Below are 14,951 nucleotides of genomic sequence, written 5' to 3' on the forward strand. Positions count from 1 at the left end.
CATGATCTAGGAGTTCCTGAGTTCAAGCCCTACATCAGGCTTGCTGCTGTCAGCTTAGAGCCTGCTTTGGATTCTCTGTCCTCTCTCTCTGCTCCTCCCCGACTTATGCCCTCTCAAAAATAAATAAAACATTAAAAAAAAAAGGAGGTGCTGGTGAGAAATGCCAACTGCCCCAGAGAGGTAAGGTAGACATCTTTATACTTATTTATAAATGAATAAAGTGAGGTTTAGGTTTAGATAGGGCAATTAAATTTGCTATATGTGATCATACCAACTAGTAAATGGAAGTAAGGGCCCTAGAATATAGATCTTTTGATTTTTAACCTAGGGCTTTATAATTTTCATCATATTATCTTTCTTCAGTGCATACTTTTGATTCCATAAATATATTATTTAAATGATTGTAAAGTACGTTTTAGTATGAAATGTTAACACAAATGATAAATTTTAATATTTTGAATTAGATGAACATTAAAAAGTAAGAAATATATAATTCTGGGCTCACTTCAAGATTATAAGATAATTTGTTACTTATTGAATGGTTCTTTTTGTATAACTTTTTCAATATCTGATAAATATGTATTTTTATGTTGTGATTTTACATCATGAATTATGGATCAAAACAATAGTATCCTCTTTTTTGAGTATCATAAATTAATAATAATAATATTGAAATATTTTACAGGATGAACTCCATGAGCTTGAAAAACAAATAGCATCTGTCTCTGCAGAAACTAAAGAAACAGAAAGGCAAATTTATCAGCAAGATGCTGCCATCGAGAATACCAAACTACAGTGTGGGAACCTGGAAACTCAAATCAAATCCTTACATACAGAAAATGTAAAGCTTAAATTTGACATAGAAGGAGCTCAAGAAGACTTTGAGGAACACATGATAAGATATAATGAATATTATGCAAAAATAAAAGAGCATAAAGATAGTTTGTGGGAGGCTGGAAGCAAAAAGTCATTCATGACTACACTCCATGAAAAACGAGATCTTGTTAGAAAACTAAAAACAATGAAAGAGGAACTTATGCAAAATCTCAAAAATCCAGAAGGAAACCACATAAAACAAGCACAGGTTTGAAATATCACTTACCAAAAGTTTTTCTATTACTCCTTTTTTCAAGCACACTTATTAAGTGATAAATTTATCATTAACTTAATAAAACACCCATAGCTGCTTTAACTAGATTTAGAAACTATTTTCACAACTTCTAAAAACTTAAATACATGAGTTATATAACAGCTATGCCAAATGAACAAATGCATAAAGGAATTGTTCTCAAATCCCATGTGGATTAATAAAAAAATTCAAACAATTGCAGTGAACAATTAATCCATTTTTTTGCAGAAACTGGTGACTCACAAAAACGTTGAAGCCCTAGCTTAAGCTAATGGATCCAACCAATTCAAATCAATTTAGTATGCGTAATGCTGTTATACAAACAGCATCAATGAATAATTGCACCTTAAGCATTTTCTATTTTTTAGAGTATTGTTTGAAGATGGGGAGATATAAATTTAAAATATCTATCATTTCTTGCTAGAGAATTTAAAAGTATCCTTTATACTGTTGCTGGGCAATTGCCACTATGACTACCACTTTTTTTTTATGTCTTATCTACATTTAGTTTTAATTTTATGTCTTTAAATCAAAGGTTTATTTGTTTGAATAACAGTTCTTTATTCTTTGTACCTATAGAAGTAATGTTCTAATCCTGTTTACCAAAATTAAATACGATGTCTAGTTTTTTTTAAATTATAGAAACATTGAAAATGTTGGACTTATATTGATCATTCATTGTTTGACTTGTATATTTTAAATTTTATAAATATGCAGGAAGACATTATAAAGCTGAAGGCTAAAATTATAGCTGTAAAAGAATCTATCATTGAAAAAACTTTCTTTCTTGAGGAAGAAGAAAAGACACATGAAAAATTAAGAAAAGAAATAGAGGTAAGTCTTAATTATCTGGATTTCAATGTTTTATGGTATCATTTCTTAACATATACTATATTTATAATTTACATAGTTTATTTTCAATTCCTAAAACAGCTAGAGAACAAAAAAGAACTATAAAAAGCAATAAAGTTCAAATCATTACCAGAAATAACTCTCTCATTCAGATACTTAAATATGTGAAATGTATTCAAAAAAGCAAACACTCATTCCTATTAAAATATGGCTTGGGAGGGTGCCTGTGTGGCTCAGTTGGTGAAGCATCCCACTCGACGTTGGCTCAGGTCATGATCTCACATCTGGGTTTCACTGAAGGCACAGAGCCTGGGTTCTCTCCCCCTCTCTCTGCCCCTCCCCCACTTGTGTGTGTGCTTGTGCATGCTCTAAATAAATAAATAAATAAATAAATAAATAAATAAATAAATAAATACTTAAAAAAAATTTAAAATGTGACTGGGAATTATTCCAGGTCTCATTCCATCAACAACTTGGTACTCAATTAGTAGCTAGAAAGTAGAGGCTATCAAGTTACTAGATAGACATCAGAAACTCCTTGAAATAGAGTAAAAGGCAATGGAAGTCATTAGTATCCTAATCCTTTCTGACTTCACATTTTCAATTATTAAGAATCAAATAAAAAAACTGATATGCAAAATTGAAAATGAAATTAAATTGGGGGTACCACTAGTAGACTTCTATGACCATTATTGTTTAAATAAATGGAGAACAAAAATAGAAAAGAATATGTTGTTGAGGAAATAAAAAATTATTTATTATTTGAAATTATTATGTGAAATTATTATTTGAAATAATATGTGAAATATTATGTGAAATAATTTTCACCCTTAAGACATTAATTTGAAACTAAAAAGATATGTTTGCTTGTGGCTAATTTAACACAATAAAAAAGCATCTGAGGAATTTGAAGATAAAAATCCTCACCTTTACAAAACATTTTTCTAAGAAATACCATTACTTTATCATATATTTAGTAGTAACCTAAATAAATGATTACTTTTTTACCTTCTGGATCAAGATTTATTATAAAACTAGAAACAGTAAGACACTATCAGCGGCATCAAAATAGAAGTACAATGATTAATGAAATAGAAAAAAGACTCCGGATATAATCCATCATAAATGGTACAAACAAAATAAGTTAGCCATGTGGGAAAATAAAGCAAATTTGGAAATAAAATTATATTTCTATCTTATAACACATACAACTACTTCCAGGAAGATTCAAGACAATATAGGAAACAAACTTAACCATTTGTGTCAGAGAACTATTTATTTTAAAAGACACACACACACACACACACACACACACACACACACACAACCACATGATTAAATACTGCTTTTGACAATATCATAAATTTCTGGATTATTAAAATGTACCATTACAATAAAGAAGATAAGACTCATAGAAGGTATTTGTAATTTATACAAGTGACTAAGAGATAAAAGATGTCAAACAAGCCAGTAGAACACTGGATAAAATATGAAGTCTTATTTTTTGAAACATGAGTATCCAAAAACACTGGTAAAATTGACAAACCTAATTAATAATAATGGATTGATAATTAAAACCACAATGGGGTGACATATTTAGTCCCTTAGATTATCAATATTACAGTTGGGAAGATATGGAGCACCTGAATTTTATTATTTTTAAATATAATTTATTCTCAAATTGGCTTACATACAACACCCAGTGCTCATCCCAACAAGTGCCTTCCTCAATGCCCATCACCCATTTTCCCTTCTCCCCCATCCTCCCATCCACCCTCACTTTGTTCTCTGTATTTAAGAGTCTCTTATGGTTTGTCTCCCTCCTTCTCTGTTTGTAACTAATTTTCCCCCTCCCTTCCTTCATGGACATCTGTTAAGTTTCTCAAGATCCACAGATGAGTGAAAACATGATATCTGTCCTTCTCTGACTGACTTATTTCACTCAGCATAATACCTTCTAGTTCCATCCACATTGCTGCAAATGGTAAGAATTCATTCTTTCTCAGTGCCAAGTAGTATTCTATTGTGTGTGTGTGTGTGTGTGTGTGTGTGTGTGTACATTTTAATATAATTTATCGTCAAATTGATTTCCATACAACACCCAGTGCTCATCCCAACATGTACCCTCCTCCATGCCCATCACCTACTTTCCCCTCTCCCCCACCCCCCATCAACCTTCAGTTTGTTCTCAGTCCTTAAGAGTCTCTTATGGTTTGCCTCCCTCCCTCTCTGTAACTTTTTCTCTTTCCCCTTCCCTTCCCCCATGATCTTCTGTTAAGTTTCTCAAGATCCACATATGAGTGAAAACATATGATATCTGTCTTTCTCTGACTGACTTATTTCACTTAGCATAATACCCTCCAGTTCCATCTATGTTGCTGCAAATGGCAAGATTTCATTCTTTCTCATTTCCAAGTAGTATTCCATTGTATATATAAACCATCTTCTTTATCCATTTGTCACTTGATGGACATTTAGGCTCTTTCCACAATTTTGTTATTGTTGAAAATGCTGCTATAAGCATTGGGGTACATGTGCCCCTATGCATCAGCACTCCTGTGTCCCTTGGATAAATTCCTTTATTTATTTATTTATTTTTTTAAATTTTTTTTTTTTAACGTTTATTTATTTTTGAGACAGAGAGAGACAGAGCATGAACGGGGGAGGGTCACAGAGAGAGGGAGACACAGAATCTGAAACAGGCTCCAGGCTCTGAGCTGTCAGCTCAGAGCCCGACGCGGGGCTCGAACCCACAGACCGCGAGATCATGACCTGAGCCGAAGTCGGACGCTTAACCGACCGAGCCACCCAGGCGCCCCAACGCTTGGATAAATTCCTAATAGTGCTATTGCTGGGTGGTAGGGTAGGTCTACTTTTAACTTTTTGAGGAACCTCCACTGTTTTCCAGAGTGGCTGCACCAGTTTGCATTTCCACCAACAGTGCAAGAGGGTTCCCATTTCTCCACATCCTTGCCAACATCTGTTGTTTCCTGATTTGTTAATTTTAGCCACTCTGGCAGGTGTGAGGTAGTATCTCAGTGTGGCTTTGATTTGTATTTCCCTGGTAATGCGTAACATTAAGCATCTTTTCATGTGCTTGTTGGCCATCTGGGTGTCTTCTTTGGAAAAGTGTCTATTCACGTCTTCTGCCCATTTCTTCACTGGATTATTTGCTTTTTGCGTGTGGAGTTTGATAAGTTCTTTATAGATTTTGCATACTAGCCCTTTATCTGGTATGTCATCTGCAAACATCTTTTCCCATTCCGTTGGTTGCCTTTTCGTCTTGTTGATTGTTTCCTTTGCTGTGCAGAAGCTTTTTATCTTGATGAGGCCCCAATAGTTCATTTTTGCTTTTATTTCCCTTGCCTTCAGAGATGTGTCGATTAAGAAGTTGCTGTGGCTGAGGTCAAAGAGATTGTTGCCTGTTTTCTCCTCGAGGGTTTTGATGGTTTCCTGCCTCACATTTAGGTCTTTCATCCAGTTTGAGTTTATTTTTGTGTATGGTGTAAGAAAGTTGTCCAGTTTCATTCTTCTGCATGTTGCTGTCCAGTTCTGTCAGCACTATTTGCTAAAGAGACTGTCTTTTTTCCATTGGATCCTCTTCCCTGCTTTGTCAAAGATTAGTCGGCCATACATGTGTGGGTCCAATTCTGGGTTCTATATGCTATTCCATTGGTCTATGTGTCTGTTTTTGTGCCAATACCATATACTGTCTTGATGATTACAGCTTTGTAGTAGAGGCTGAAGTCCGGGATTGTGATGCCTCCCGCTTTGGTTTTCTTTTTCAACATTACTTTGGCTATTTGGGGTCTTTTGTGGTTCCATACAAATTTTAGGGTGTTTATTCTAGCTCTGTGCACTCTCACTGGGATTGCATTGAATGGGTAGATTGCTTTGGGTAGTACTGACATCTTAACAATGTTTATTCTTCCAATCCTAGAGCATGGAATGTTTTCCCATTTCTTTGTGTCTTCTTCAGTCCTTCATAAGCTTTCTATAGTTTTCAGCATACAGACCTTTTACATCTTTGGTTAGGTTTATTCCTATGTATTTTATGTTCTTGGTGAAATTGTAAATGAGATCAGTTTCTTTATTTCTTTCTGTTGCTTCGTTATTGGTGTATACAAATGCAACTGATTTCTGGACATTGATTTTGTATCCTGCGACTTTGCTGAATTCATGTATCACTTCTAGGAGTCTTTTGGTGGAGTCTTTTGGGTTTTCCATGTAGAGTATCATGCAAAAAGTGAAAGTTTGATTCCTTTGCCAGTTTGGATGCCTTTTATTTCATTTTGTTGTCTGATTGCTGTGGCTAGGACTTCCAACACTATGTTAAACAACAGTGGTTAGAGTGGACATCCCTGTCGTGTTCCTGATCTCAGGGGAAAAGCTTTCAGTCTTTCCCATTGAGGATAATACTAGCTGTGGGCTTTTCATATATGACTTTTATGATGTTTAAGTATGTTCCTTCTATCCCGACTTTCTTGAGGGTTTTTATTAAGAAAGGATGTTGTATTTTATCAAAGGCTTTTTCTGCATCTATTGATGGGATCATGTTTCTTATCTTTTCTTCTGTTAATGTGATGGATCACACTGAATGATTTGTGAATATTGAACCAGCCCTGCAGCCCAGGAATGAATCCCACTTGATCATGGTGAATAATTCTTTTTATATGCTGTTGAATTCAATTTGCTAGTATCTTGTTGAGAATTTTTGCATCCATGTTCATCAGGGATATTGGCTCGTAGTTCTCCTTTTTTGTGGGGTCTCTGTGTGGTTTAGGAATCAAGGTAATGCTGGCTTCATAGAATGAGTCTGGAAGTTTTCCTTCCATTTCTACTTTTTGGGACAGCTTGAGAAGGTAGGTATTAACTCTGCTTTAAATGTCTGGTAGAATTCCCCAGACAAGCCATCGGGTCCAGGACTCTTAGTTGTTGGGAAATTTTTGATAACTGATTCAATTTCTTCACTAGTTATGGGTCTGTTAAAATTTTCTATTTCTTCTGGTTTGAGTTTTGGTAGTGTGTGGGTGTTAGGAATTTGTCCATTTCTTCCAGGTTGTCCAGTTGTTGGCATGTAATTTTTCCTAGTATTCTCTGATAATTGCTTGTATTTCTGAGGGATTGATTGTGATAAATCCATCTTAATTCATGATTTTATCTATTTGGATCCTCTCCCTCTCTCTTTTTGAGAAGCCTGGCTAGAGGTTTGTCAATTTTGTTTATTTTTTCAAAATGTCAACTCTTGGTTTCATTGATCTATTCTACTGTTGTTTTTTTTTTTAATTCTATATTGTTTAGTTCTGCTCTTATCTTTATTATTTCTCTTCTTCTGCTGGTTTGGAGTTTCTTTGTTATTCTGCTTCTGGTTCCTTTAGGTGTGCTGTTAGATTTTGTATTTGGGATTTTTCTTGTTTCTTGAGATAGGCCTGGATTACAATGTATTTTTCTCCTAGGACTGCCTTGCTGCATCTCAAAGAGTTTGGATTATCGTGTTTTCATTTTCATTTGTTTCTATATATTTCTTGATTTCTTCTTTAATTGACTGGTTGACCCATTCATTCCTTAATAGGATGTTCTTTTACCTCCATGCATTTGGAGGTTTTCCAAAGTTTTTCCTGTGGTTGTTTTCAAGTTTCATAGCATTATGATCTGAAAGTGTGCATGGTATGATCTCAATTCTTCTGTATTTATTGCGGGCTGTTTTGTGACCCAGTATGTGATCTATCTTGGAGAATGTTCCATGTGCACTTGAGAAAAATGTATATTCTGCTGCTTTAGGATGAAAAGTTCTAAATATATCTGTCAAGTCCATCTGGTCCAGTTATGATTCAGGGCCCTTGTTCTTTATCTATTTTCTGTCTAGATGATCTGTCTATTGTTGTAAGTGGAGTATTAAAGTCCCTTGCAATTACTACATTCTTACCAATAAGATTGCTTATGTTTGTGATTGTTTTATATATTTGGGTGCTCCCAAATTCAGTGAATAGACACTCATAATTGTTAGCTTTCCTGATGGATAGACCCCGTAATTATTATGTAATGCCTTCTTCATCTCTTGTTACAGTCTTTAGTTTAAAGTCTAGTTTGTCTGATGTAAGTATGGCTACTCCAGCTTTCTTTTGACTTCCAGTAGCATGATAGATGGTTCTCCATCCCCTCACTTTCAATCTGAAGGTGTCCTCAGGTCTAAAATGGGTCTCTTGTAGACAGCAAAAAGATGGGTCTTGTTTTTTTAACCATTCTGATACCCCATGTCTTTTTATTGGAGCATTTAGTCCATTAAATTCAGTGTTATTACTGAAAGATATGGGTTTAGAGTCATTGTGTTATCTGTAAGTTTTATGCTTGTAGTGATGTGTCTGGTCCTTTGTGGTCCTTGCAATCTTTCACTCACAGTGTCTCCCTTAGGATCTCTTCTGGGCTGATTTAGAGGTGATGAATTCCTTTAGTTTTTGTTTTTTGGGAAAACTGTTATCTCTCCTTCTATTCTGAATGACAGGCTTGCTGGATACAGGATTCTTGGCTGAATCTTTTTCCTGTTCATCACATTGAAAATTTCCTGCCACTCCTTTCTGGCCTGCCAACTTTCAGTAGATAGGTCTGCTACTAACCTTAAGTGTCTACCCTTGTATGTTAAGGCCTGTTTATCCCTAGCTGCTTTCAGAATTCTCTCTTTATCTTTGTATTTTGCCAGTTTCACTATGATATGTTGTGCAGAAGATCAAGTCAAGTTACATCTGAAGGGAGTTCTCTGTGGAGTACCTACATTTTAATATACTGTTGGTATGAGTGTAAATTGGTAAAAAGTATTTTGGAAAGGAATTTGAAATTACCTAGTAATTTTTAACTCTAATATTCTTTCTTGAGGTAAATTGTTGTAAGAGTAGGTACACAAATGAAAAGGTTTAGTTTGACTAATTTTGACTAAGATATATATTTACACCTGTTATTACCATCACCTAGATCAGGATAGAACACCTACCCATCATGCTTACGAAGTTCTTCTGTGCTCCTTCCCCCAGGCTACCACTATTCTGGTTTTTAAAAATAACTTCATTGAGATATAACTTGCATACCATATAATTAATCCATTGAGAGTGCATAATTCAATGGTTTTTAGTATATTTATCAATAATTTGTAACCATTACCACATTTAATTTTAGAAATTTTCATCACCTCAAAAAGGAAACATCATACCCTGTAGCTGTGACCTCTTCTTTTGTCTATTTTGTTTACCTATATTTTTGCTCTACCATATTCTTCTTTCCTACCTGATGCTCTAAAATTCCTTCTTTTATCATTTCCTGTCTCTTTAGAAAAATAAATTCATTCTTTTTAGAATAGGTCTGCTCGTGACAAAGTGTTTTAGTTTTTTTTCATTTGAGAGTGTCTTGGTTTCCCCTTCACTCCTGATGGATATTTTTGATGCATATAGAATTCTGGGTTGAATATGTTTTCACTCATATGTGGGTCCTGAGAAACTTAACAGAAGACCAGGGGGGAGCGGAAGAGTGGAAAAAGTTACAGAGAGGGAAGGAGGCAAACCATAAGAGACTCTTAAATACTGAGAACAAACTGAGAGTTGATGGGGGGGTGGGGGAGAGGGGAAAGTGGGTGATGGGCATTGAGGAGGGCATCTGTTGGGATGAGCACTGGGTGTTGTATGGAAACCAATTTGACAATAGATTATATTTAATAAAATAAAATAAAATAAAATAATTCTGGATTGAAAGTTCTTTCCTCATTTGAAAAATGCTGTGTCACTTCTTTCTGACCTCCATGATTTCTGATGAAAAATCCTGTCATCCAAATTGTTTTTCTCCCTATAGATGAGGTGTTCTTTTTTTAAATTGAAATTTGATTAACATACAGACTTCATAACATCATAACATAACATAACAACATCATTTTGGGTATTATGCAATATATCAGTTTTATACATTACTCAGTGCTCATCACAATAAATGCATTCTTAATCCCCTTTACCTACTTTACCCATTCCCCCATCCAATATCCCTTCAGCAACCACCAATTTGTTCTCTGTATATGAACAATACGGAATTTTGCAATATATTTTATATAACATTCTTCTCAAAATAGGGAAGCAGCCATTTGATTTTCAAAAACTGTCTCAAATAGCACATGACTCCTTCACTTTTCTATGTGTGTGCTACATTCCTTACAAAACCCCTTCTAATGATACATGTCCTCCTGAACTTGCATTCTAGTTGGAGACATAGACATAAACAATATATGTAAGTAAAATATATGGCATGTTAGCTAAGGATAGGATTAAGGACAAAAAAATGGAGCAGAGAAGGGAATATGTAATATATGTGGTGTAAGGAGAGAGAAGGCGAAATATTATATCTTCTAGCCATCAAAAGCTGCACTGAGAAGGTCTCTTTCAGCAAAAATCCTAAAAGAAGTGAAGGAGCTAGGCATGCAGATCTGAGTGAGAGCTTTCCAGGAAAAAGTAAATGCAAGTGCAAAGGTCTTAAGATGAGACCATTCCTGGGCTCAGAGATTAGAAGAGCAGTGTGGCTAGAATGGAGGGAAGGAAGAAAACAGTAGTGGATGAGGTCAGATTTGGCTTATACAGGGCCTTGTTTTCTTTTTGCCACTGTGTTTTGTGACCACCACCTCTCCTTCATTATTGCTTGTTTCTTCCTAGCCACAAACAGTAACTAAATGAGAGTAGTGGCCCATCCACTTCCTAGAGGCAAAAAAGTTACTTTCTGTACAGAACCATTTACATCCTTGGCTGCCTACAGATAATCAAATTTGAACATTAAGACACATCTCAAAGTCTGAATGTTATCAGTAGAGGCTGAACAAATGGCTGACTTTCAAGAAGGCTCACAATGTGAACTTTGCCTTTACAAAGTCACTTCTTGTCTCTCTCCCTCTCTCTCTCTTTTTTCCCTTTCTTCATTTGTTGTATGCATGGGGGGGTTGTTTATTTGTTAATTTCAAGTTTTTATTTAAATTCTAGTTAGTTACCAGAGGGAAACGGGTGGAGGAGGGATGGGTGAAATAGGTGATGGGGATTAAGGAGTGCACCTGTCATGATGAGCACTCCATGATGTATGGAATTGTTCAGTAACTATATTGTACACCTGAAACTAATATAACATTGTATGTTAACTAGCTGGAATTAAAATAATACAAAATAAGACAAATGAAATATTGGCATGTGAAAAAGAAAAAAATAAAGTCACTTCTTGGCCAAACTGCCTTTTAGCCTTGTGAGCTTAGAAACTTAATCTTGTTAGTATCCCAGAGTTGCTTAGACATAGAGAGATGCTAGTAATTTCACAAGAAACTGATGTATATAACTCAAATATCAGCTTATTAATTTACAATAATAAAACTCTCAAGGAAACCAGATAACTTATGTCAGCCATTGGTGCTTCTCCCTGTAAGGGAACTACATTGGAAGCCAGGAGCTGGTTAGTGAGCATGGAAATCAAGTCAGTCATCTGAGTTTGAATGTTCTTGGCCTCTGGCTCTGGGTGCTCAAGGAGCCAATCCCCATAACACAATTATACTTGTCAGATAAACAGTTCCTACCAGCACATGACTCCTTAACTTTCCTATGTGTGTGCTACATTCTTCACAAAACCTCTTCTAATGATACATTCTTTCTTTAGGTGTATTAATACCTTTTGTGACATCTAGCTATGACTGGTGATCTGGAGTCCCACTAAGGGTACCTTGTACATCTCTACTCTGATCCATTGTGTATTAGTTTCGTAGCTTACTACTGAAGAATAATTTTAGAAGCATGCTACTATGCAACTGACCAAATTTACTGATTAAACAAAAATTTGTTTTAGTTATTTTATTACTATGAATATATTCTATGAACAGCAGTATGTGCACATTCAGCAACTATTCTCTCCTTATGAATATATTCTATTTAATATACCAGTGGATATAATATATAAATATATTATGTATAGTGGGTATGTATATTTTTATATAGAAATATAGATATAAATATATATCCTCTTAAGTATATTCAATGTATAAAAAATCTTTTTGAATATAGTTTCACATCTAATATGATGTTTCAGTTTATATTAATTTATTTCTAATCCTTTTCAAGTCATGTTTTATTTTGTAAACATATTAGCAGGGTTAGTTCACCAGTTTCAATGAATTATCTGAACTTAAAGAATTAACAAAAATGAAAACTTAGAATGACATAAAGTTTATAGAACTTTATTTGAAGTGTCAGTTGACAAGTTTTCACTTTATCTTTATGGTAGTATTTTGATGTCTCTGTTCCCATTCCCCTGATGCTGTTGCAGAGCTGTATTTTGATATAATTTATTTTTTTGTAATCATGTATGTCTTATTTTATGCATTAAAAGCATTATTCTGAGGAGTCCGTAGTCTTCACCATATTGTCAAAAGGACCCATGGCATAATAACGGTAAAGAAGGTCTGAGCTAAGGCAGGAACTTGGAAACAAAACGAGTGACCTTTGGTGGGGGAAAAGCAGAGGGGAGATTCAGGATGTGTACTCTTGTTTTAACAGGTACAACATAAGAGATATAATGCAATTCTTAAGCGTTTGCATTGTCAAGTGAACAAGCTTCGGTCAAATAGAAGACAATGGCAATCGAACATTCAACAACTGGAAAAAACTGCAGCTGAACTGAGAAAACGCATTGGAATGAAATACTAACGTGGCTAAAGGGCAATGTAGAACATAGACTGTGCCAACAAAACAGAAAATTCTTTGGATTCTTAACAACCAGCATCTACTACCAGAGGTCTGTCTTAATAACAGATGTATTTTCTCTCTCTCTCTTTTTTTTTTTTTTTTGAATCAGTTACCTGTTTACCTTCCAAGCCTACAATTGACAACAGTAGAGAGACAATAGGAATGCTTATGTAAGAATAGTGCAAGATTCTATATAAACACTTTGAGTGTATAAGATAAACTGTACTCATGATTCTTATTTTATAAATGTGTTGTTTGCACTATCATATGAGGTAAAAATTTAGAAGGAAAGAAACACTTGAAGTTATAATGATTTATTTTAAATGATTTATTTTAAATGATTTATTTTAAATGATTGTTTCAAACATTTTATTAAAACTTGCTTTTTTACCGCTGCCTTCACAGTAGTCCATAAATATTGACATTTATAATAATGTTGTTATATGTTCAGTGCTTCAGGTACTTTACTCAGTTTTTTATTCTGAAGGTAGCAATCATTTTTTTCTTTGTTATTAGATAACATAATTTTAGAGTGTTGCAATGCATAAAATTTTTTACTTTTCTGTCTGTAAATTTGTTAGTAATATTCTGTGATGAAATTGATGTTATAGCATCGTGCAAGGTAAATATGAGCTCTTAAAAAAAGAATATTAACCAGTATACACTACCATGTATTTTTTCTCACTGAAAGTCATATACTATGTCCATGGCAACATTTCAAAATTTAACTTGATACTAAGATAAAAATCCTCCTTCTTATGGCTCCATTGAATCAAATTTTTAGGAACAAAAAAGTATTGAAGATAATGGTTTTTAAATATTTACTTTTAGGACTTAATGCTTTGAAAGCAACAACATCAAAAAGGTATCTCAAGTCCATTTTCTCCTCACCTTTCTTTGTGCCTACGACTAAGTAAGAGGATAGTTGATATAAAACCTGACATAAATAATCTTGTTATGTCTAACATTAATAATCCTATTATGAATTAGCATGGCTCAATATGGCTAACATGTCAAATATCTTTGCTGTTAACACAATCAGCCTTGGTGCATGACTCAGAAATGCAGTTAGACTAAAAATGGCTAAACCTGCAGATTGTAGAGAGTATCCACTATGCTCAGCGGAAGACAAGGCTGACACAAAGGCTGATGATATAAAAAATATTTCAGTGTAATTTGCATATTTAAAAGGTTATTTTTATAATTATACTTTATAATTTTATTTACAGTTTATAATAGGAAAATTCTAGCTTTCTAAACTTTTTAAGCTTATAATAGGTTTCAAAATATTTGTATGTGATAGCTAAACACCTTGAGTTATATTTGTGAAAGTTATTTTTAAATTAAGATAGAAAAATAGGTTTAATCTGCTTAAGATAATGTGTTCTATTTGAGAAAGTTGTTTTTAATGTAGTTTTCTGAAATACCCATGATAACAATACATGTACCTATTTTAAATTTTGTGACAGATGAAAGAATTATTTGAAAGAGAAATTCTTTTCTTTCCTTTCTCTTTCTAATCTTGAAAATCATTTCAGATGATGGAGGCTTTCAGATTAACCAAGAAGAACTAAAACTTGAGGTATCCTCAAGCCTGATCATATAGTTAGTGGATATGATATCTCAACATAATCATAAACTCTGAAGTTAGAAAATGAAGTAATTTTTTAAATTTCTCTATAGCCGAATCTAGATTAGAATATGAGCTCTTCTGCTTAATGGCCTTTGTCACATACACTTTTACCTTACAACTCAGTCTATTTTGAGTAATCATTCAGTTCAGATTCTCCTTCTTCTCATTTTCTTCTTGGAGGTAGTCTAAATTCCTGGAGCAGGGGATGGGCAGTACACTTACATTGTTTGTCATCAGGGGAAGGGTCCTGGTCCAAGCAGCATTCTCACTGGCCTCTGCAGAGCTGTAACCCATCTTCTTGGTCTTGAGGAGTTTGCCTATGCCACACCTGCAGTTGTTGTCTCTAATTAATGTGGTCAGCCTCCTCACCCAATCACAAGGTCTCTTCTGCTCATGTTTACTTCTCTTTTTCTGTATGTAGGACAAATTTTACCTCGTTGGGGCCTGTTATTCTACTCACGAATTCTTCCTTACTCTTTGATTCCTGGTATAAAATGAGTCTTTCAAGTCTCTCAGTGCTTTGGAGCTCAGCAAAGTTTTCTCTCAAAATGCCCCGTGTTCTGCAAAGGAAAGCTATGATTTTAACCCTATTGTGTCT

The 14,951-nt window shown here is 34.4% G+C and overlaps 1 protein-coding gene across 10 annotated transcripts in view; it reads left to right on the top strand.

Moving 5' to 3' along the window:
* The window catches only part of CCDC122 (coiled-coil domain containing 122), a 31,731-nt gene extending 18,721 nt beyond the window's left edge, over nt 1–13,010 (top strand). For 9 of the 10 annotated variants that reach the window (XM_042977008.1, XM_042976824.1, XM_042976768.1 and 6 more), the window contains 3 exons: nt 686–1,084; nt 1,847–1,963; nt 12,532–12,681. In XM_042977008.1, the coding sequence (XP_042832942.1) occupies nt 686–1,084; nt 1,847–1,963; nt 12,532–12,681 (666 nt within the window). Of the gene's footprint in view, nt 1–685; nt 1,085–1,846; nt 1,964–12,531 lie in introns of all 10 variants that reach the window. The other variant, XM_042976656.1, reaches the window with a different exon arrangement.
* Nucleotides 13,011–14,951: the final 1,941 nt, after the last annotated feature.

The sequence above is a fragment of the Panthera tigris genome, chromosome A1 (assembly GCF_018350195.1).
Source record: "Panthera tigris isolate Pti1 chromosome A1, P.tigris_Pti1_mat1.1, whole genome shotgun sequence".
Classification (NCBI taxonomy): Eukaryota; Metazoa; Chordata; class Mammalia; order Carnivora; family Felidae; genus Panthera; species Panthera tigris.